Raw genomic sequence first — 25,583 nt, forward strand, 5'->3', positions numbered from 1 at the left:
CGAAATTTTGGCCTGTTTTTCTGGTGTTTGTCATATGTTGGGAGTATAAGATGACTCCCAAAGTTTGCTTCATTATTTTCAGTTTCAGGGGACACTTATATGCTGGTATATGTGGGTATTTGTCAGCTGGAAGCTTCCAGACACTTGTGACATCATGTTGTGGTATTCTAGCTAATAGTCACTTTCCCTCTTTTATCTGGAGGCTGGCAATGGCCCACAAGAGGGTGGTTGGCATTGGTCTGGGAGGATGGCTGGTGCCAGCACTGCAGATGGGGGTGGGAGAGGGGCTGGCCATGGGGTGCTGGTGCAGGGAGGGTTGGGTAAAAGAGAGGAGATCTGCACGGACAGTGGCTCAACACAGGATGAGTTCCCTTGGTACCAGGAAGAAGTTCTTTTACAATTATTAATAAAAATGGGCTCATAAGTACAGTTGTCCTTATTATCCTTTTAAAAAAACAATGAATATAACATAAAGAAAAAAATCACCTAGTGTTTAAGATGACCCCCTGATTTTTGCCTTGGGTCAAAAGGGTCATCTTATACACCAGTATATACTGTATTGTTGCTAAACATTTGCCTCAAATGCTTTAGGTCTCCTACACTTATATTCATTCATACACAGAGTTTAGTTATACAAGTTGAATCCTATTGATTTCAATGAGTCTATTCTAAGTATGACTAAGTCGGAATCCAACTCATGGACTATAATGTCCCATGCACTAGATCAATACATGCACTTAAATATTTTCTTCTGTTTTCGTTCAACAGTTGGCCCTTGACACATATTAAAATGATTGCTAAATTATTGTTAAAATCCCCATGTTTTTAAGGTATTTTGTGGTTGTGATTTGTGCCTGCTGTGTGTCATGAAGTGGCATTTGAACAATTGGGAACTGAGAAATACATGTATCAGTGACTAAGGCCTGACAGGAAAATGCAACAAGTGGGCAGGTATGGAATCAGGCAGTCAAGCAACATTCATCCCTTAGAAATCAGACATCCAGTTGGCTAATCATTGCTTTATGTTGCTACTGTAAAGGCTGTAAAGGAAAGAGAGAGAAGGCAGGAGGTGGGGCAAGGGAAACGGGGAAGCAGCTGAAAGCTCTCTTAAAGCATGAACTTCAGTTCAGACTGTAGACCAGGTAAACTTCTGAAAAAGTCTTCACAGCTTGCCATTATGCTTAACAGAGGGAGGCCAGCTGAAACTCTCTGGAAAGAGAACCCTACAACCTGAAAGCACTTTCCTGGAAGCCTTTTCAAAAATGCACAGACCGTGCTTCCACTGTTCATACTAAAAGGGAATCCTCCTTACACCCCACCCAGGTATACACACTCTCAAGCACTCAACAGGGGGAGATGAAGGAATTCATATGCTGTCCCTTCAAGGGCGTGCTTAACTCATTGCTTTATGTTGCTACTACAAAGGCCACATCTGACCTGGTAGGGTTCATTGTTTTAATGTTCAGGGCAAGGAAAAGTTCAGTGGAAATGCTGGCTGGTAGAGTATCTCTGGAACCTCAGGGCACATCATATTCCAAAAAAACATTGAACTTGCAGATTTGAATGGTGGCTCCTTTGGGGCAGCCTTTAGACTATTATCTAAGGTATTTTACATTTATCCAGTTGGACAGCATTCACTCTGTTGGGTGAGAGGAAAAGAAAATAGGTTTGGTAAACGTTAACTGGGAACTTTAGGTACAACAAGAAAAATACCAGAGGAATAGGAAACGAATTGGTAAGTGTTTTATTCTCTCTGAGATGATAAGCCTATTTTAGGATGGTATGAGTTAATACTGCAGATTGGTGCTCATGGGAATGAATGCTTCACATGTGTGTATGCTTACATAAATTGAGAGAAAATGAAGGGGTCAGTTTTTGCATTAAGCAGAATTAAAAAATGCTGGCTCCCATTTATAGTCTAAAGTGGCACAGTCACATAGCTATGACACCTAGCTTTACCACCTTAATAAAAACAAGCCACTGGACAGTACAAAGTATTGTATAATGTGGTACTGAGATGTGGTGCCAAAAACCAAGAACAAGATAACAGCATTTAATATAAAGGACAGGTATTGCATGGTATCAACCCTTGGGAAAATCCTAGTGCAGATTATAAAGCAGTCAGTCTGCAAACACCTTGAGAAAATGCAGCGGTGAACAGAAACCACAAGAACAAATCCTGCCAGACAGATCTGATTCCAGTTTTTGATTGGGTATCTTCCCTGATGGACTGTGGGAATGCTGTGGACATTGTATATCTTGACTTCAGCAAAGCTTTTGATGAAGCACCCCATGATATCTTGATTAGCAAAGTAGCTCAAAGTGGGCTAGATGAAAAAACCATCAGGTGTATCCACAGTTGGCTACAGAACCAGATTTGAGGAGTGTTCATCAATGGCACCATCCTAAACTTGGGAGAGGTAACTAGTCAGGTACTGCAGAGTTCAGTCCTGGACTCACTTCAACATCTTCATTAATGAATTGGAAGAGGAAGTGCAGGGAGTGATTATCAGATCTACAGATGACACAAAACTAGGTGCAGTAGCTAATACCCTGGCAACCAGAAATAAGATCCAAGGTTGAAATGCTGAATTGCAAACAATGAATGAAATTGAACAGAGACAGATCTGCACCTCGGAAAAAAGAAAACCAATGTATCAATACAAGATGGACTATACGTGGCTCAACAATACTGCAAGTGAGAAGGATCTTGGAACTGTAGATCACAAGCGGAATATGAGACAATTTGATCTGGATGCAAAAAAGGGCAAATGCTATTTTAGGCTGCATTGATAGCAATATCACTTCCAAATCATGTGACGTACTAGTTCCTCTTTACTCAGCACTGGTTAGACCTCATCTGGAGTACTGTGTCCAGTTCTGAGCTCCACAGTTTAAGAAAGATGCAGGCAAGCTGGAAAGGGTTCAGAGGAGGACAACAAGGATGATGCAGGGACTGGAAACAAAACCAATGAAGAGAGATTCAAAGATCTGGGCATGTTTAGCTTCAAGGAAAGAAGACTGAGGATGTGCTAGAATGCTACAAGTACTTGAAAGGCTGTCACAAACAGGAAGGACAGGATCTCTTTTCGATCATCCCAGCGTGCAGGACATAGAATAATGAGCTCAAGCCAGCTTCTGGCTGGTTATAACAAAAATATTTCCTAACTGTTAGAGTACAACAATGGAACCAATTGCCTAGGAAGGTTGTGGGCTCTCCTGCACTGGAAGCATTCAAGGTGCAACAGGACAGCCATCTGAGAGGGATGATTTAACCTGGAGCCCTGCACTGAGCAGGGGGTTGGATCAATGGCCCTTTGGCCTATTCCAAGTCTACTTTCTATGATTCTTTTTTTTTAATAAATTTTATTGTTTTCACTACGGTCTAACTTTAAAAACAACAATTATTTAAGACATCGGATATACTGGGTTAACATCTTCCTCATTTTAACAGTCAATAGTCATATTCAAATCTATGCATAGTCCCGTTTCTCTAGCTGATAACAAAACGAATTCCAAGTTTGGTAGAGAGATACGTCCTCCTCCTCCTTCAGAGACAAGATCATTCTGTCCCATTTTGCATAGGCTCTTGAGATGCTTGGATAGATGTTAAAGATCTTTGTATTGCCAAGAGTGTTGTTTGTAAGCTTTGAGAAGCATAGATGCCAAAGATTTTATCCATGGTGGAAGTAAAAGGTTTAATTAAAACAATTTTTAAATAACCTGTTGTGGTACTAGGTAGCCACTAAATAGCAACAAAAAATCACAAAGAGAGGAGAATAAGGGTTGGGTTTTTTTTTTGCAAGCAATGTATCTGTTAAAAAAATAAAATAACCACAGGGTGGCAGCCAAAAAGTTATTTGTTCAACCATACAGAAACTGGAGGAATCTGATTGCCTTGTCTCCGAAATGAAAGAGAGAGAGAGAGAGAGAGAGAGAGAGAGAGAGAGAGAGAGAGAGAGAGCTTCTTCTACCAATTAATATAAAATAAGTTCAACTTTGATTCTTCACCCTTGGGGAGATTAAACATAGAAAAAATCTCTTCTCTTCCAAGTCCCAAATTTCCCCAGTTTCACGTAATCTCCCCTAGATTTGTCGCTGCTTGAACTCCACAGGGAGAGGATCCCCCCTCAGCCAAAGCGCCTTTCTTTTGTTATTCAGATTGATGGTTATCTCACAGGTTCTTTCATGGGCAGTATTTTAAAAGGTTTAATTGCTCACCCAGCAGGTCCGATGTCCACTCTTAAGCTTCTTTTTGTTTTCTTCGCTATTTATCCGGCACCGACAGCTTGTGAGGGGAAATGCACCCCTCTCTGTCTGTTCACTGAGAATTCCCCCAAATTTCTCCCATCGGATGAGGAACTGCCGCCCCCCCACCAGGACAAGTATGCTTGGGCTTCTAATCCCTGCCCTGACAGGGCTTGGATGCCACCAGCCTCCCCCGTAGAACGGATTTCAACGTGGAGCATGGAGCCCCGTTCTCCACAGCCGTCTCTCTGCAACATCAACCAGAAGTCCCTTTCTATGATTCTATGCATGCACTCATGGCAACTGAAAAATGACAGGTTAAATATTGTTTGGGAATGTACTAAGGTTAATGTAACAAAATAAGCAGCATAATTAGACCTAAATATCTGGTGGATGAACCTACATTCATCCCCACTTCATTTCTTATTATTCCTCATTTCAGAAAAACAAAAGCCCAATCCCGTTTTTTAATGTAGAAAAGAATGTAATTTGGGAAACTAAACAAAAAGTATTACATTCTTTAAAAGTTTTAACTCAAGTTTTAAATCCTTAAAAGTTCAGGTGTATTATTCTTATACTAAAAAAAAAAAAAAAATACAGTATGTTAAGCAAGTTATAGAACAATTACTTGTCTCTTTGCTAATTCACATTCATTACAGAATGCTAGATCAAACATGGTTTTTACCTGTAGAAGTATGATCTCATTTCATGACAGCCAAAAAGGGGGATTAAAAAAAAAGGACTATCAACCTCAGCATAACACTTGCACATGAGAATTGCATAATGGGCAATTTAAAGTAGCTCCTTTACTTCTGGGTATTAGCTAAGACTTTGTAAGAGAGCTACAGTGCAGCCATACTAGATTATTCACAGAGTTTCATAAGGAAAAAAGGGAAATTAAATTGTGCTGCTAAAAAAGGGGAGATTATTCCCTGTCTCAAACAGTGCCAGTCAGCTGTTCTTATTCAGTTCTTATTAGCCTGGTAAGCCAGATAAAACAGTGCTACTTTAGTAGATAATTTAGATATGTTTTATTTTCGTGAAACATTTCAGGCAGATAGATTTCTATCGTGTATGTAGAACACTGCCGACAAGTAAAAGGAAAACAGAAAGACAGAATAAGGGGACAGTCCGATGGGATGCCTTACCTCACCAAGCTAGAGGAACACGGGCCTCTTCTGCGTGGTGGGAGCAAGCACACTCCCATCCGGTAAAGTAATTAGATGGCTGGTTTCAGGAATCTAAGTAGCCTTTCGGACGAGGGGGGAAGGTGGTTGATGTGCCACCAACATATATCCTGGCAGGGCCACTCCACTCTTCTGCTTTTCCCTGAAGACTCCCTCAAATGGCTTTTCTCCAACGACACTCTTATAACCTTAGAGTAGCAGCTGGGCTGTCTAGACACTGTTTAACGGGCATAGGATCGCTGTGTAAGGATTAAAACCAGCACTGCTGCGATGCGGGCGGGGATGCCATGCACATTTACATGGTTCAGACAGATTTGTCCAATTTGGAAAAGGGGGCAAGTGAAGAGTTGTCTGATTTACGATTACCTAGTGATGTTTCTTATGCAGAGCATGGAAAACTGTCTGCTTGAGAGAAGATGTAATGTTTTTCAGGATGGGAAAGGGACCAGATGCAAGAAGAACCCTTTGACTCAGTAGTGACAAGGTCTCCTGCGCTCCTGCCGTCTAGCTTGCAAGCAGAAGAGCCACCCTGAGGATGGTGTCAGAAGCTTTACGGAAAGGAGGTGCAGAGGGGAAGTTTCTTTTTGCAATCCGTTCTTTCCATGGGCAGATGCTTCTCCCACCACTTATTTGATTTACACTGCTCTGTAGCCAGGCAAGTTTCCATTAAACAACTAAGCTACTAAGGCCTCATTTTGAGCTTGATAAGGACAGGGGAAAAGGGAGGAGACCTTCTCACAACAACTGTAATAATGATTAAAAAATCTTGAACACAAACCATATTAAGTAAGACTTTTAAAAATAGGGTGAAGTCCTAGGGATGTGTGAGGAATCCATTCAGTTCCCCTGGCCTGGACTCTAGCCTGATTTCTTGCATCCGTGAGTCTGACTTGGTTCACATGGGTACCTGCCAAGAAGCAGCCCCAGAAGCTGAGGGCTTCTGAGGCTGCTGTATATGAAAGTGGAGTTCTGTGAGCATTTGCCTCATCTTGGCTTAGTTCCCTTCCTAAGCCAAGGACAAGCGCAAGAGGACCAGATTCTAGGGAGAATTATCACAGCCCTATCCCTAAGCCACTTAATTCAGTGGAACTTTCACAGAAATATCGCAAGATTGGTCTGTCCAACAAGTTTACGCTTTGCCTGTTTTAGAATAACTCCCATGAAACTTGATTAATTTCAAAGTTAGCACTAGCACTGACTACAGGATTTAATTTGGAACCTGGTTCTGTATTTTGGAAAGTGGCCCAATTCATCGGACACTGCAGAGGCTGCCTGCTTCGACTCTGGAACTACTCAAAATGCTGAGTCTTTGTACCTCGACAGTGAGTTTAATTGGAAATCAGTACATGATGATACTTTATATTGCTTTTTTCAGAATTTGATGATATCTGCAGGTATAGTAGCCTCTTCTGAGAGAACAGAATTTCAGAAATATCTGTGCAGGGATTTTGGTGGGAGAGACTAGGTGCTTTTAGATATAGATTTGTTTTTAAGGGAACTTCTATGCACATAATCGGATGAATTTGAAGGCACTGTTAGCTCTTACAACAAGATGCAAACTGTTAGATTTCAGACAGGTAGGTGCAGGGGATTTCTGAAAGAACAACCCCATTAGTTTGAGTGGTTTCAAGGATATATTAATTTTTCCCCTTGAGTTATTCTGAATGTGGTCAGTTTGTTTGAAACTGATAGGCATCACAGAAGTGCCCTTAGGAAGAAATTTGTAAAATTTCAGAGGATAGATTCAGGGTCTACAGAGTTGGTGGGAAAAACACTTTAGGATTTTGTCTTGTTTCTATAGCACCTTTTACTGCACAGAGGTCTTAGAAACTTTTAATAAGAGTGGACTGATGATACTGCATTGAGAAAATATGTAGAACATATTGTGTTTTCAGAAATGGAAACCAACAGTTGTTGCTTCTCTTTCCCAAAGTGCATTCTGGGTGCTGAGTATTGCAGACATCAGATTACACTGACTAAGGCTTTAATTCTACACATGTTTAGACATAATTGTTTTAGTACTTTTTCTGCCCAAAAGTACCTAGGATTGCATCCTAATTTGTTCTGTCTGCGTTATTCTTTTTGAAGCTCAGGTCTATCTGAACCTCATGGACATTACATCTATCCTAGTTTTTAACTTTTCTGTTTCCTTCCTCACCTCCTGCTTTTTCATCATCAGCTCTGATGAAGTGATCTGGAAAGTTGAAATATGGTTCATCCTAATAAAGGTATTTCCCAACTTTGGATTTTTCTCTCAAGAGTAAAGTGCTAGCTTTGCTTTGTATATAAAGTACATGCAAACAAAGAATACACATGATAGAACTTGTGCACACAATACCGTGCACATACAGCTTTCAACATTTGGCTTGTTCTTGAAAGCACTTCTCTCCCACCATTGTGTGGACAATTTGCTTGGTCCTTTGTTGTGTATAGTGTTGCACAACACTGTAAAGTGTTCTGGACACCAGCTCCCTTATATTATTTCAAACAGTCTGAAACTGTCTTTGTTTCAGTATGAAACATCTTCTCCATCACTAGGCATTAAACTTAGCAATGGGAGAGGAAGCAACTTGGATGGCAAGACCAGTTCATTCCCCACTCCAGCTAGTTAGCTGGAACTTCTGTGTGGTCCCGTATTATAAGCTGCTGGAATGAACCACGTTCAACAGGAAGATTCCCTGTCTTCCCTGTACCAGAAGAGATAGTGCTGTGGACCTGGGCAAGACTTTGGCTGTAGAGACATGGCCAAAACCCACCTATCTGCTAGGGGAGTTAGTATCAGCAGCTGTGAGAAGAGGCATCTTCCACCTAGGGCTAACTTTCAAGTAAAGATACACTGATAAGGTTATATTGACAGTTTATAAATGTTTAAGGAGGATGCCAGAAAGGTTGAAGGAGTATGAAACATTTTAATATATAATGAATCTACGGAATTTAGCACCAGCAATTTTAGCAGTGGCCATATGCAAGATGATCTGTCAGAAACTATTAAGCCACCCCAGTTAAATGGAAGTTCTATATACAGCAGAACCAGACTCACAGAAGAACAAGATGTGGTCATCACATTTCTTCTCTGCTTGGGAGTTTCCAAAAATGCTTGGTTAGCCCCTGCTAGAAGGAGCATGTGGCACAAGAGTGATTTTGGGCTGATTTAACAAAGTAGTATCGGCCTGGTTTGCACATAGTGCTAAGCCAGGATTTAATGTTACAAACATAAGCCTGTGATGACCTGAGCAACTTGTGATTCAGTTTCACTTTCTCCAATTCTAGACTATTTGTTCTGCAATGTAAACACAGCAGATTGTCAATGCTAAAAGATACAGATACCACTATACAGCTGGTGTAAACGTCTTGTGGATAATGGTGCCCAATTTGTTTAGGATCTGTATCCCAGACTAGGACTAAACCATACATTACACAGAACACCAGACTGCTGCCTTCCCCCATATTTTCAGATTTGGCCTTGCTTATTTATTATTTGTTTCAAAGTATACACACACACACACACATTTATAAAACTTTTCCACCCACTGGGACACTCCAGTAAGGTACATGAAATCACAACAAAAACCAAAGCAAAGACATAAGTACAATTTTAAAATATCAAAGGCCTGGCAAAATGATGCATTTTTAATACCTCTCTAAAGCCCAACAGGAATGAAGCCACATTACTCATATTCTCATATTATTAAGCTACATATTTCCTTTCTCCAGCAACAGCAGCCAAGAACAAGAAGTTTTAGTGGGTCTTAATAACAGCCTAATAACATCATGACATTGAGTAAGCTTAAACTAGATATTACAGAGGAGGGAACAGGAAAATACTAGCAAACAAATCCAGTTGCACACACGTTGTAACAGCCCTTTGTCTGATCCAGCAAGCCCTTCAAGGAAGAGTATACAACTGTCCAGTTTGGAAACACTGGGACCACACTGTAGAGTGAAGCTGTATCATCTGACACCCCTGGCTACAGGCCCTGCCATGGTCTAACTCTAGAGTGCTCTCCAGGGTATACTCAGGAAGAAGTGTGTCTCTTCTTTCCCCTGCAATAGGAAGTAGGGAGAATCTATATAACCTTGTTTCTTAGCCTACCATCTCCCTTGTCTTCAAACTGACTGCAAACTTATCCTCTTCTAATGCCTAAAATACCACCACAGTTTACAATCACATGGATACATTAAAATTAATGAATGTATTTTATAAATAAAATGATCCCAAGGTAAATTCGTCCCATCTCCCAGTACCATACTCGATTTCAGCTGGCTAAGCATCATGGTCATTAATTGGGGTTGTTGTTTTCATTAATAACACTTTAAATTGAGTTGTTTCCATCAGCTTCTGTTTATAACAGGTACTTAGGGCCTGGAAAGTTTTTATGCACAAAACCTATAATTTCATATTGTTATGGCTCATTTATCAATCCACAATATTTTAAGGTTTACGTAGCAATGGGAAGTATTTGTATGGACTTGTCCATTTGAAGTCCATATGAAATTATTTTGAGCTTGCAGTTATCTGTTGTTTAGAGCTAAGCTCGCATATAACTGATAGCTTGCTTCTGCAGACTTGCCGCTTCTCTGATGTGCCTAGCTTTTAAAAAGCAACAGTCTATTTTAAGCTCTCTTTCCAAATTGTCATTTCCCACTTCACATAGCTGAAGGTAAAACACCCCAAGAAAAAGACATCATTTTCATGCTAAATGCCTAATTTGTCCATGTGCTAGAAAATAAGCACAATTCATAAAGCAGAAAAAGACAACAGATACATATTTATGAAAGTCAAGTATAAAAGGTTGCTTTAAACTATCAAAAACCATCCATGTGAAGTGAGATGGAAGCTCAAATTATGGTATTTCATCACCTTAATATTGGCTAGTGTACATAAAATGCCTGTGAAAATCTGTAATAACAAGAACAGAGCATGTTTTTCATGTATAGATTAACACATATAATTAATGCATGCAAGATGACATATTATTGGCCATTAATTGTGCCTACAGGACTTGCTGGCATGTAATTTTGCAGGTGCAAAAGCACTAATTAAACAGACAAATCACATTCACAGCATTCACAAGTTGCTTGGTGTGAAATTAATATGGATTTAATACATTTTGAATGAGCAAGCACAAGTTTTCCCACATTCCACAGGACCTGAGGATCATTAGAAATGTTTCATCAACATTCTAGTAGCAGTATATCTTAATTGCAAGGGATTATATGAAACCTTGCTCATCAAAATTCAATTGACAGGTGGTAAAACTATAGAGCAGAAGGAAGGCATACAGCTCAAGAGTAATGGAGAAAAACAAAGCACTTACTCTATTACTGTCAGTAGAACAAGCATTCATTTCAAGAACACCAAAGCAGAGGACCTGCCTCAAGTCAAAATATTTTGAAGCACACTAAGCTTCATCTCCATTAAATAATTGACTGAAAAGGTTAATTAGACAGAATTGCCTGGCATCATTAACTGGTCACAATGTCTATGGCCCCAAACCAATCTCCACCTGGACCATCCATGCTTTCCAGTCAGCCTAACTTAGAGCAGCACTAGTATGAAACACTAGCTCAAATACATACACAACATTACAGGCTGAGCCAAGCCAAACACTATGCTGACAAATCCATCGGATACAGTGACAGGTACACTCCTGTGGGCTTTCTTAATAATCAATTCAATTTCTATCTGTGAGAGTTTGCAAAGAACAAGTCCAGAGGAGATGTTGCGATTTATTTATTATTTATTGTACTACTCCTGTCCACCTCTTAAGAAAAATCCATAATCCCTCCATAATTGCTGTTCAAGCTTATCTTGCAAGGCAATGGAAGGCAAACTGGCAGGAGTGACGGGGATGGCAGACTTCAACCTCAGGTCCCTAAGCATCAGCCAAGAAGCTTGGGAACTGCAGAATCCATTGTGAGAAATCCTATTTCAAAAACTCAGTTACAAGCCTCAAGTCTGTGCCTAAATCCAACTGGGTTGAGGTTAGAGTTTGGCAAATAATCTCCACATAAATGAAAATTATGGCTGCTATAGTCTTCAGGTGTTATGTAAATAAAACGTAAGGGAAAAATATAAATTTTGTACATCCTAGAAAAAAGGAACCCTACCAAAGTAGAATATGACACATTTTCCCTAATTCCTCAGCCCCACCCCCACAGGACAACATAAACCATAATGTGTGCCATAAATGCTAGAATGAAGTTATTCTACTTCAGCAGTGGCATCTCAGTAAACAAACTATTGGATGGTTTAGGTCAAAATACTTTTTCAAGAATAGACTTGCTACTTCAGTCCTCATACTATGCCCCCAAATTAAAATTAAATACCTCTTCAAGAACATCAGCAAGCTTACTGAGTATTTCTTCAGGGAGGCTCTGGAATGTTGGGACACTGTAATATAAAGTAAGAAAGACTGTATGAGTATTGGTGTCGTTACTTGCAGGAAGTCTTTAACAATGGAGAATCATTATATGAAAATATTTCCAATTTTTACAAATTCATATGGATCAAAAGCATGTGCAATCCATTTTCCAATCTGATGCTGAATGCCAATTTTCAGCTTAGCTACAAGCATACAGATTAGAAAAGAGTAAGTTTTAGGAGGGAGAGTATACATTCTGTATATCCTTTCTAATTTTATGTTTACAGAGAGATGCATGCATTCATGCACGTACACCGGTAACCACACTGGGCTCTCTCTTTCACCCTGTGGTCTGACATCTTCCCATTGTGTGTGTGTCTCTCTGTGCCAGCCAATTATAGGGAACAGGGACAGAGAATCTCATGTTGTCACAATTCACAGGTAAATGATTCTATATAACCAGTGAGAGCAAGGGAAAAAATTGTTACATGGGTGCCACCTATGATGCCCACAACACACAGTTCTATCAAGAATGGAGATTGCAAGTGGAACCATTGATTAAGCACAGATTGTTAAAATTATGGTTGATAATCAAAATACTTAAGGTAGCTAGACAGTTTTTTGAAACCTAGAAATCATAGTTATCTTCGATTTACATAATTTTAGCAAGCATTTATTCTCTATGATACAGAACTTTTCTAAGAAATGCCTTTATGTGTAATTTATTTTTATTACACTTTTGGCTTTAAATCATAACCTTTAAATTATATATGTAAATTATAATAAATAAATAATTTATTTCCTCTAAATAATGTAAATGATAAATAATAACCAGTGGCAATTTTTTCCAGTAATATGTTATTCTGTAGAAAATGTTCCATGTTTACATATACATTGTTTCAAAAAATTTGCTAGTGTTCCAATGAATTAACAGAAAATAAGTCAAACTGGAAAACCAAGATGTATGCATTACTAAATTTAAAATCATAGTTTTAACTAACCTTTTGAGGATGATTTTCTAATGTATGCACAAAATTCCTTAATCCTTTACAATTAATGTTAACAGTTTTCAGTGTTTTTTTTTTGTTCCCTTCAAATCTATGTAATGTAAAAAAACTTGCTGCTGTTGTTATCAGCTCCTAAAATGTACAACTTCTCTAATAAATGTAATTTCCAATGAACGAAACATAGTGTTCGAAAGGAACTCAAAGGTTAATCGAATGTAACTCTGTGCCAATGCAGGCAATCTTCTACTACAACAACTCCTGATAGGTGGATATACAGCCTTTGCTTAAATAATGAAGGAGAGTCCATCACTTTCTGTTGAAGTCTGAAACAATTTAAAAACCACACTATGCAATTGATTCATTTGGTCATCCCAGTATATTTTAATTCGATTACCTTTGGCTATAGTACCACCAAAAAGAAAAGCAATAAAAACCCTCAGATCTGTGTATAGCATATGGGTTAATAACAGTATTAGTCCTACTTAGATTAGACCCATTGAAATAAACGGCACATACGTTATTTGTAACTACCTTAAGCCCATTTATTTCAGTGAGTGTACACTAAATAAGACTAACATTGAACTTGATCTCATAATATAAAGGTGACATACTTTAATTTTGTTTACTATATGTAAGTAAAAGAAACATGTTAAATCAAGATTTCCATATATATAACACTGTGTAATGTCTTACAGTGCATTTTGCAATGTAAAGTAGTCCTGAAAACCTTTATCACTGGTAATAGCTGAAGATGTTAAAAGAAATAGCTAAACTTGTACGCTATTATTGATTAAATTATTTTTGGTGCAAATCTAAGGAATTATAAGTAGAGAAATAAGATCCCTGGCTAACCACCTCGGATTCAGTAATCTGCAGCAATGTTGCATAAGTGCTCAGCAACTGAAAATACAACAGAAAATAACAATCCAATAATACCCAGATCTCTTTGTAAACTATGCATTTACACTCATTACTTTCCTCATTGTCACTCTAAAGGGAGACAGAGAAAAATGAACCATCAAAGTAAAATTTTCCAAGCAAATTGGTTAATTTTGTCCCCTGTTGTGCTCTGAAGTACGGATTAAGAGTTATAATTAGCAGAACCTAACTCAGCAGATTAATTGTACCGTGGGTAGAAAATTGAATGATATTTCAACTATTCATAATGGATGAAGACAGAACTACCAAAGGGGATGTCCATAGAGATAAGACTTATGTGCAGATTGCTTCTGAACTTGTTTAAATCAATTCCTCTATCTGATTAACTTTATCTTAATGAACTTTAAAATTCATTTGTTGAAAGCTTAGGCTAAGGAACATATTAAGTTCACATGCAAGTAGGCAAAGTGGGAGGAGAATATGTTTAAAGCATTATTTCAGCAACAGAGCAGATAATTAGGCAATTAGAAATGTTGACAAAGCACGTGTCCCAAATAAATGATATCCCAGAGTTACAAAATTAATAACATAGCAAACTGGAAGCTTTTAACAAGGATTACTAACAGTATACATAGGCCCAGAATGTGTTTAAATGACTGGAAAACGGCAATGCATTTATTTTTATAGAAATTATTGTAATACTACATAGACCAAAAGCTGTATTAAGAAAAAGAAAAGTGAATGAAAAGATGTATGTTGCTAAGAATGCATCTATATAGGGATAGTTTCTAATGATGTCATTGCACTAATATGAATTATGTTGCACCAGCAAAAGAATCTTTAGTGGATCAGCTAACAACATTAGCATTGTGCAATATTATTATATTACATTATATTATGTTCTTATTGGCATAGCATTATTTTCAGTAGTGCAATGATATTATTCGATACAGTCTTCAAATTCCATACTAAAATAATGAATGAAAATGTGTCCATGTTTATATTATTCTTTTATTAGTGTGTATTTAATTTATTTACCTCCCAATAGCCAAAGTTTGGATGGTAACTAAGGATTTGACAGTAACATTACATTATTTGACAAAATGAACAATCCATAACATAATATAGGATGCCTCTGGATATAGTTACTTTCCCTTCAAAGACAGTTGTTTGAAAATAATAAAAAACCCTCACACTGAACTATCTCAATAAACTATATTGATAGTTTATATCGATCCAAACTGTATCAATAAATTATGTCATTTTTAGGATATATCTAAAACTGTGATGGCTGAGGAGGACCATCATGAACTGAGCAAGCAAAACATTTACAACAACCGGGCATTAGAGAACATTCTATATTGGATCCCAAAATTTCATGCCAACCATAGCACAAGAAAGTTCACTTCATCCCAAATGATGAGAAACAAATAGTCAAATAAATTCATAAAAATGTGTTTACCTTTCTCCTAATATGTGCATTTTCATTGAATTTTTGCAAAATACACATTTTGCAATATACACATTGCAGGCCATTTTCCTATTTTGATGCATCTTCAATTGCATCAGTTGTGTATTTCTCTTATATACACATTGTGGGAAAACTTCAGTATAAAACTTGTAGGAGTGTGGATTTCAAAAGAAAACCGAATGTTGGGTCACAGGGCAGTTCAGAAATTCAAAATTAAATAAGTCTGCTTCAAAATGCAAGTTGTACAAATTTCTCCACACCCTTATGATCAGTTCACCCGAACTGAATGAGCAACACAAACATTTATATTTAACAGCAACGGCTCTCAGCTGTCCATCATGTTCTCCTCCTCTTCCCTTCCATCTGCTGACTCCTTGTCAGATGCCCATCCTTGTCAGTTGTTCCTACAAACTTAGCTACCACCCATGCACAACGATGGCCTCCTTCCCCCTGCCACTGCCTCCTGAAGTCACCATCCTTTTGGTGAAGCCACAGTCAGTAATCCATCCTATGGGGTAGTGTGACTGCACGCTGGGAGGAAAAGGTGGCCGAAACAGCCATCCCCCCCCCCCCCGCTTCCATCACACATGTTAGCCTGGCTCATCATTCAACACAGACTGAAAGGGCAGGAGAAACAGAATAAAAGTCATGAAATTAGTACTGAGTTCTGGGTGGAGTGAATGAATTTGCAAGAAGAGGCAACTGGGAAAATTCAGTATGGAACACCCAAGTATGGGAAACCTCTGGGAAGGAGGCGGAAACAAAATGAAACCTGGGGAGACATTTGTAAAAGAGAAAAATTGGAAAGCTGCCATTGAGGAAATGATTCAAGAGAGTAAAGAAATGTGTAGAAGTAAAGCAGGTTTTAAAAAGGGAAAGAATACTAAATCTTCTACAGGGAGAATTAATCCACTCTCAGTATGAAAAGCAATCTGAATACTTCTATGCATGTACTGAAGGTGTTTCCTAAGCCTCTCAACTCAGCCTCAAATAAAACATTAAATTTGGGGACTATTTCTCTAAACATTAGCTGTACCATTCATCATATTCAGGGAAGAAAACATCTACTTAAATCCCTCCGGAACCCAGGAAAATAGGCACAGCATTTGCTAGTCAGTTTAAGCATTTGCAGATCTATAGGACACGAGGCTGCCCCCAGTCTCCAGTACTTTGAAAGGCTCCAAGAAGCAAGAATATGCAACATAGGTTGCCTTCCCATAACGAAGCAGAGAGATCCGAAAGTCAGAGAGATTTCTCCCTCCCCCTGCAGTTTTTTTTTAAAGCAAGTAACCTGAAAACAGAAATGATGTGTGATAAGTGCTATACTTACAATATGATAACGCAGCCTGTGAAGCCTGAGCAGGTGCATCTGTGCATTTCTACATGGCAACACCAGTGTCTAAGAATGATGTTGGTACTAACAAGATGTTACACCTTGTCTTCAGGGATTTCTGCATGGATAGCCTCTTCATTGTTCAAGGGAGTGTAAGGAAATTGGATTTTAACTGCAGAAGCCAATAAAGCATGGCCTTTACCAGTCTGCCAGCCATATGAGTATTTGTCAAAGGGGATGGGGGAAATGCCAAATGGATAGAGTTTTGCTGCCTTCACAAGAGATGAGTTGACTAATAGTATAAGTAATGACTGAGGCATCCTTGACATGGATAATTTCTGCTTTGTGAGCTCACTCCTGGTAAGTGAGAATGGGCTCACTCCATTTCCTTTATACCAGTTTTGCACAAACAAGCAATGCAAAAAGCTACATCCTTACTAAAATCTGGTTACTTTCATGTAGACCATGGAAAACAAAATATTAAGATGATTTAACATGAATACAGATTTATTAATTTTTTTGTGATACAGCTGGAGCACTGTGGAATCCTGGTGATGATTATGAAAAATAGTTGGGTGATCTCCTACCAAAATATCTAAATATATTTTGTGCCAAGCATATCTGAAACCAGTATGAACAAATGTAGATCACCCATTTTCTAGCATTAATTATTGTGGTGCATTTCATATGAAGCTCAAGTAACATGCTTTTTGTTTCTTGAGAAAAGAGCATTCATTCTTTCTATGTCTGCTGCAAACAACCTGCCTATTGCATTAAAGCTGAATGGGCTTTAGAATTGTTCACAGCCATCCATTCTGGAAAAAATAAAAATACAGTATCTGCAAAGCACTTAAAGCTATGCCAAAGATATAAATATTGAACTCATAGAGTCTTTCCATTACTCCTAAAATGGGCCCCAAAGAGAGTCTGTTGGCTATTGGCCAGGGTATAAAAAAACACTTTCCATATATAAAATGCATCACTATAGACATCATAGGTACTAATTTCAGTAAAAAATGAGATGATTCACTAGAATTAAAGACACTAGAACCTGTATGGAAAGGTTTAATGTTCATCACATGATTCAGCAACAATAAGCCACATTTAAGATTAATTTATTTCAATGGGACACTCAAGCACATCCTTAACCTTGGCTGCCTTGTGACCTTAAACCTCTTCTATTGTTTAGTGTCATACTGATATAAATTCCATAATATTAGAACCATTTCTAGAAAGTGTTAAGATGTGACATGGAGCAAACGACTGACATCTGCTTGCAATAGAATTAACAAGCTGTTGAACAAGGAGAGAGGATATATGTGTGTGTGTGAGAGAGAGATGGTGGATGTGTTAATAGAGGGACTTGCAGCTCAGAAACACCCCATTAAGTTTATTGGAACTTATTCCAAAGTAATTGTGGATGGGATTGCAGCCTTAATAACAGTAGGAAAATCAGCTAGCTTTATCGGGATAGAGGTGTACAATTTGTTCATGTGAAGTCTAAAAGTGGGAGGGACATGGGGGTACATGCATGGCTTGCCCCCAGTGTCCCATTCCTGGCCTCTCAGTCCTTGATCTTCCTGTGTCAAGGGAGGAGGGAAGACTGAGGCAGGGAGTTGTTTGTAGTCAATTGAAAGCAAGTAGAAGCTCCATCGCGATCAAGAACAATTATAAAAAGTGGGCAGTGCCCTCCCCATTTCAGCTCTCAGATGAGCAGGCTGAATGCCTGCTGAGTTTAATGGGTGTTGATTATCTGTTTTCCAACAATGAGTCCCTGCGAATGACTCAGAAGGGTGCCCAACCTAAACAAGACAGGTGGTATTTTTCGGGTACTTCCACCACCAGCTAGAAACCAACATGAGCAACATCATCTGCTGTACCAGGCAAACCATGCAAACTGGTTTCAACTGCCTTTGTTGTATATTATCATATCATCCTTTAATTCTGAATTTCAACCTGTTGATTGAGAGGGAAAAAAATCTCTTTGAGAAACCTACATAAAGCAGCTTCCTTTGAGAAATGAGCAGTGGATCATCAGCATTTATTATGGTAGATAATTTCATACTTTCTTCTGATAGTCTGGCCAGGAAGTGATTTATATGGCAATAAAATAATAGTTGAGCCAACAGATGAACTCCCCTCTGAGACAGAGCATTATCAGCTAGTGTTCTAATTAGAATCAATTCACCAATGCAACTATAAAGCCTTTATATATTAATAGCATCTGATAATGTGTCTCTGCTTAAAGAAACAATGACAAAAATGTGTAAACTAGCAAAAAGTTCAAGTTTGAATTGAACTATTTCTTACCTTAACAGAGCAATCTCTGATTTAAATAAACAACAGACAAAGTATGTGGTTAATAGCTACAGAGAGAGAGAGAGAGAGAGAGAGAGAGAGAGAGAGAGAGAGAGCGCGAGCGCAAACAAGAAAGACACTGTAGTCCCAGAGTTATAGCTAGACTTCCTTTCAGAGAATGACAATTCATTTAAGCATTATTTCCACTAGCTGAAGTCTTTCAATTAATTCTCATATCAGTTATTGCACCTCAGTAAACTTACTTGCAAATTCTTTTTTTTCTCCAATAGTGGTTCAGTATGAAAGACATACTTTCCTATTGTTTCATTATTTGAAAACATGGAGTAAAAATTCTTTTTCAAACAGTTCTGTGATGTTAATTCAAAGGAAAACAAATATCAGGAGGTTCATATGAATATTGGCTCTATATATTCATACATATAAATGTTGATGTGCATATATACAGCATTACTTTGCCCAGGAAGTGTGGTTATAAAGATGTTAGGTGTTTGATGTAAAATTAGAACACTTTTGGCTTTCTCTGCTTTGTGAGAAAGTGCATATGGCCCCTTTTCATCAATCTTGAGCTGGATATTAAATATTTATTCCAATGCCTATTTGCTTTGGTGTTTTGCTTGTATTTGCTATTATTGTATTAGATTGTATTTGCTATTATTTTAGCAAATAATAAAATATTATTATTGTATAATATAAAATAATATTTTATATTATTTTATAATATAAAATAATTTTTATTTTATATTAAATAAAATATTAAATATTATATTAAATATTATATTATTTAATATAATAAATAAAGTGATTTATTTTATTATGTAGGCTACATCCTATGGTGATGCCCATAACCTTCTAAACTCTTACAGTCATCTTATGCAGAATGAAAGGAACATGGGGATAAAAGTCACTTCTGTGTACTTCCTACTCTCTGAATTGTGTAGATGGCTCATTTCAGGTATCTACTCTGGGTTTTCACAGCATGAGGGAATGGGCTCCAAGTGCTGCTGCCAGAATACATTGTATGATGGCAGCACCAATCTCCTTAGCCCCACCCCCACCCCCAAAACATCCACTAGATCCCTTTTCTGAAGTCATAGCTTTGAGAAACCAGCTAGCATGCTTGTTTCTGTACCAGCTAGGAGGAGACAGGGGTAACTTCAGAGCAATCTTTCTGTGTTGTGGTTGGGAATCAGAAAGATCCTATGGCTGACTAGACAGTGTCAAGTAGCAATAAAATGCTGGGAACAATAGATGGCAAAAGAAGAAGGGGATGGCAGAGGATGAGGTGGCTGGATGGAGTCACTGAGGCAGTTGGTGTGCGCTTGAGTGGACTCCGGGTGATGGTGGAGGACAGGAAGGCCTGGAGGAATGCTGTCCATGGGGTCATGATACGTCGGACATGATTTCGTGACTAACAACAACAACAACATCAAGTGGCAATAAGATTGTTCTGCTTTTGTTACTTGTTTTTATAGTTTGGTGATTTACCTTACATGTCAAAATATGTTAACATCTGCTTTATGAATGTCTTATCCTGAACAGTGGAATGAAAAAGGTGAATAAAATACTTTTTACTAGAGATTTATCTGCAGCAATTTCCACCCCTGAAGATTAAAAAAGCTGCTTTACAAGAGGAGCAAAGATGAACATGCTCCAAAGAAATCCTTTATCTTGTGCATAAATATCTAGTTAGATCACAACCAATCACAGCCATATAAGACAAAAAAATGTTCCACCACATACAACAATCCTATGGGGACTTTTTCCAGGGCAAAATGAACACATAATCCCCATAAAATTGTCCTAGAAAACACACTGAAGAACAATTCCAAAACTTCATACACTTAGGATTTTCACACTGTAGAAATATAAAAACAAAACCAAATAAGTCAAAGCTCAAAAACACAGAGAAGTCTCGTGTTTTCATCTTAGTGGATGTCAAAGCTGTTAGCAGAAACAGAACGTCTCCAAGATGCAAGGGCATCACTTCGTAGCAGCTCCTATTCTTTTTTTTGCCAGGGGGAAGACATAGACCTTATAATTTCAAAGCTGGTAACATATTCACTGCTAGTACCCATACAGAATATTAGAGATACATTAATCCAATTTGAACTGTTTGATTTGAATAGATATCTTTGCTAGATGTGAAAGTATATCTGTATTCAATAATTATTTTGGCTATAACTTTGGTAGGATAAATATGAGGCATGTGTCCCATTATTTTCAGTGGTCTTAAAGATCCAACAATGTATGCAAAAGAATAGAATGTTTTTCTAATGCAATTAAAATTGTAATGAGCATATCCTCAAAACACTACTGTACACATTTTCCTTTGGAATTATTTTCAAGCAAAGTTAAAATAAATTGCTTGAAAATAACTTTTGCTTGAAAAGTGAATTATTTTCAAGCAAAGTTAAAATAAATTGCACTTGTATGCCATGATGTATTTTTCCTCGAGGACAAACATACTCCAACTTAGGAACTTTTGTACATGACTAATTGTGTACCTTTTTGTCTGCAGTCTTGGTACAGAAAAAAATGCAACTGGTATCAGAAAAAGTTGCTGGAACAAACAGCATTACACAGAAACTGCAACAAGCTTTCACTGTTGAAAAGTTCTGTGGCTTGCAAAGTAAACTGATTGTTAGTTGCCTCCCATCATGTTTCTGAAGGAAAGTCTGATATCATTACTGAAGGAATTGATTTTGTTTTGTTCATAGTAACATTTTATCTAATCTTTCTAGGAAGAATGTACTGTACACTCACAGTGGCCTGCAATATCATAAGGTAAGGTATTAAAAAGGAAATGGAGTAGAGAAATATTTTTGTTAGTATAGTTACGAGTTGCCTTTTAGTTGCCCACCCAAGACAACTTAAAAGAAGGGAGGGAGGGAGGGAGGGAGGGAGGAATACTGAACTGACCATTAAGCATTGTCATCATTGGATAATGGCCACTGGTCTTTTCACAGTGTGCGGATATGAAATATTTGTTCAGTTTGTTTGTTTGAACCAACCAACACCTTCAGCCAACCAACCAAAGTATTCCAGGCCAGTGTGCCGAAACATTTACCATATACAAGGGTCACATAGTAAGTGCCCTAGAGGAATCTTGGTATCTCTTCCACAATAAAGCTAAAGTTAGAATTATTTCCTGTATCAACATTAAAAATCCAGTGGTCTCCATCCTGATGTTAGAAGAACCCAGGACAGTGATTCATGCTAGGCTGATTCTAGTAAATAATGCAGTTCTGGGAATTGGAGGCACTGCAGTGGTTCTGCTCCTACTCCCTCATCCTCTAACCTTTTCCTCATCCTACCTTAACCTTGTTAGCCTTACCCTCTGCAGTGGCACAGAGTATAAGGCTGCCAGTCCAGATGGCTATGTGCTACCTCCAATATCAAGGGTAACATGCCTATTTGCACCAGTTTTGGAGGTAGCTTATGAACTTATGTCATGCTTGTGTTCCCCACGTGTTGCTCACTGTATGAACAGAATGCCAGAGTAGGTAGATCCTAGACCTACTTTAGCATGGTTCTTATGGAGACTAATCTTGGCTCCCCATCAATTGTGGTACAGAATGGCCCATGGTGTCATCTTGTACCCTTCTTGTAACATCTGTATGAAGTCAATGGGAGTAGCCATTAGGGATTTGAAGCATACCAATGATACATCCAGTTCTATTTCATGGTTACACCTAAATCAAGTATGGTGAAAAGATCCCAGGGCACTGCCTAGATGTGCTGATGGGCTGGATGAAGACCAGTAAAGTGACCCTGATGGGATTTGGAGGTATAATTGGTTGTCTGTTTTGAACCTCAAAGTTGGATTATTGCACTGTGCTTTATATGGGAGAATCTTTCAAGCATTTTCCATTTTCCACCTAGTATGTTGCTCCACTTATTAGGCTAAGTGGGGCAACATACCAGTAGTATATTACAACTGTGCTGAAAGAACTTCACTAGGTGTGTATTTGCTACTGGACTAGATTTTTTATTAATCACCCAGACAGCCTTGGCTAATGGGCAATATAAAAATGAATTAAATGATGACGATGATGTCCGAAACAGCTTTGCATCTAGCTACCTAAGAGACCACATTCTTCCCTTTAAACTTATTCAGTGCCTGAGATCCTCCAGCAAGCCTTCCTGATGGTGATACTTGCTCTAGAGGCTTGCTCTCCAGCTATTCAGAGTAGGGCTTCTAGGGAGGTGGTTCACACTATGGGACTCTTCCCCCAAGATCAGATACACATCAACAATTCTTGGTTTTAGGTGAATGTTGTAGACATATTTATATATGCAAGCCTACTTGGTGTAATTTAGACTCCTATATATTTTGTTATGCTGGATATTGAGATATGGTTTATTGATTCTGTGTATTGGTTTAACATGTTACGTTTGTTACGCTTTGTGTATTCTGCTCTGCAATTGGTTGCAATCGGTTTTATAAATACTTGCAAATACATTCAACAAATAAATGGAGTTCCATCTTTCTTGTAGGGCTAATATGTAGGTTCACAGACCCTTCTGTCTGAACACTGATTTCTCTGAGCAGTGCAATTAGCGTGGCAGCTCTACCTGAAGGCTGCTGCCTGAATAATTCCTTTGCCTCCCATCTAACATATCATAGAGCATGCATCCTCTTGTTTATATAGCCTTACTTAAAGGCCAACCTAAACAGAATACATCAATAATTGATACTTATGCAGGGACAGAGAATACTAACTTCAGGATTTGCCCAAGGCAATAATATACTGTCAGCAAGTCTCTTGCCTATTTTAGGAAATGCCATTCTCTTTACAACCTTCTCATTTGTTGGTTTTTGAAGTACAGCTAGAAAAGACATTATTGATTTTCTGTGTTATAATTCAGGATGTTAACCCTTCATGAATTCCATATATCTAACAAATGGCTTACACTTTTAAAAGAGTAATTCATTTACTATAATAGTATTCCTCATGATAATGACACCCAGACCTCCAGCCCAGTGCAGTACAATCCTCCAAAGCATGTTGAGCCACAACAAGAACGTAAGGGAAACCTTGCAGAATCAGATCAATGATCTATCACATCCAGCACTCTGCTCACATGGTAGCAAATCAGCTGCCTAGAGGAAGAGTCAAGCAATATGGGTGTAGCTGCTGTCCAGGCTCCCCAGTCACTGGTGTATGCAGGCATACTGCATCTGGTACCGAGAGTAGCACATAGCCGACAAAATTAGTGCCCACTGATAGCCTTCTCCTCCATACATTTGCCCAATACGCTGTTAAAGCCAATATACTGGTGGCCATCACTAATTCCTAATGATGTCTTGTAGTCTAAGTCTGTACTCTGTGAAGTAGTACGCCCTTCTCTGTACTTTCCCCAAGTCAATAATATTCTAAGTATCATCACACCAAAGATTTTTCTAAGGGGCCTACTATACTAGCAGGTTTGTTTTCATTACCTTTCCTAATAATTGCTAACATGGAGTTTGTCTTTTCCACAGTGGCTTCACACTGGATTGATATTTTCATTTAGCTGTCCAACACAACCTGAAGTTCCTTTTCTTGATTAGTCACCGCTACCTTAGATTCCATCAGCCTATACTTGAAGCCTGGAATTTTGCTCTGGTGTGCAATACTTTACATTACTTTACTGAACTGCATTTACAATTATCATGCCCATTCTCCCAGCTTTGGAACTCCTCACAATTCTGTGTGGTTTTACCCACCTTAAACAGATTAGTGTCGTCCATAGATTTAGCCAGTTCACTGCTTCTTCCTGATTTCAGATCATTTATGAATAGGCTGAAAGTATTGGTTCTAATACAGAGTCCTGTAGGGCCCCACTGGTTCCTTCCCTCCATTGGGATAAATTACCAAATATTTCCTCTCTGCTTTCTGTTTTTTAACCAGCTAGTGTTCCATAAGAGGACCTCCCCTTTGATTCTCTGTCTGCTAAGTTTTCTCAGGAGCCTTTGGTGGGGGACTTTGCCAAAAGCCCTTTAGAAGTTCAAGTAAACCACCTCTTCCAGATTGCCCCTGCCCATGTCTTTAGGACACTATGAAAGCTGAGTGAGACAGGGCTTACCTTTGTGGAAGCCATGTTGATTCTTTTGTAGCAAGGCTTGTCCACCTAAGTGCTTATTGATTTTATCTTTAATAATGCATTCAACCAATTTACTCAGAACAGACTTTAAGCTATCCAGCCTGTAATTCCCCAGAACCTTTTTAAAAATTGATGTAACATTGGCCATTCTCCAGTCCTCTGGTACAGAAGCTGATCTTAGAGATACATTAAATATTTGTTAAGAGGGTCAGCAATTTCATATTTGAGCTCTTTAAAACCTCTAGGATGGATACCATCTGGGCCTGGATATTTATTAACTTTCTTTGTGTAATCTTTTGTCCCTACTACCTGCCTTGATTCTTCAGATGTCCTTCCTGAATATTTAAGTTCAGGAATGGGCATCTGTTCTGCATCCTCTTGAAGGCTGATTAAGGAAGGAAGGACGGAGGGGAGGGGAGGGGAGGAAGAGAGTGCAAAAGAAAGAAAAATAATTCAGTTTCTCTATAATTTCAGTATTCTGAAATTAAGCAGTCCTGGGATCTTGTATAATAGGATGGCATACACAACCTTTAAATAAGTAAGTAAGTAAGTAAATAAATAAATAAATAAAATTATCTTTTAGTGCCCTTTTAATTCCATTATCATCCAATGGTCCAACTACCTCTCTAAATGGTCTCTTTCTTCAGAATATTTAAAGAATTCTGTGTTGTTAGCCTTGATGTGATT

At 38.3% G+C, this 25,583-nt stretch overlaps 1 protein-coding gene across 2 annotated transcripts in view; it reads right to left on the reverse strand.

Moving 5' to 3' along the window:
- Positions 1-25,583, reverse strand: part of PRKG1 (protein kinase cGMP-dependent 1) — a 743,395-nt gene that overhangs the window by 201,781 nt on the left and 516,031 nt on the right. For both annotated transcript variants that reach the window (XM_044420579.1, XM_044420578.1), the window contains exon 5: positions 11,766-11,829. In XM_044420579.1, coding sequence (XP_044276514.1) covers positions 11,766-11,829 — 64 coding nt within the window. The remainder of the gene's footprint in view (positions 1-11,765; positions 11,830-25,583) is intronic.

The sequence above is a fragment of the Varanus komodoensis genome, unplaced genomic scaffold (genome assembly GCF_004798865.1).
Source record: "Varanus komodoensis strain SLA01 unplaced genomic scaffold, ASM479886v1 scaffold11, whole genome shotgun sequence".
Classification (NCBI taxonomy): domain Eukaryota; kingdom Metazoa; phylum Chordata; class Lepidosauria; order Squamata; family Varanidae; genus Varanus; species Varanus komodoensis.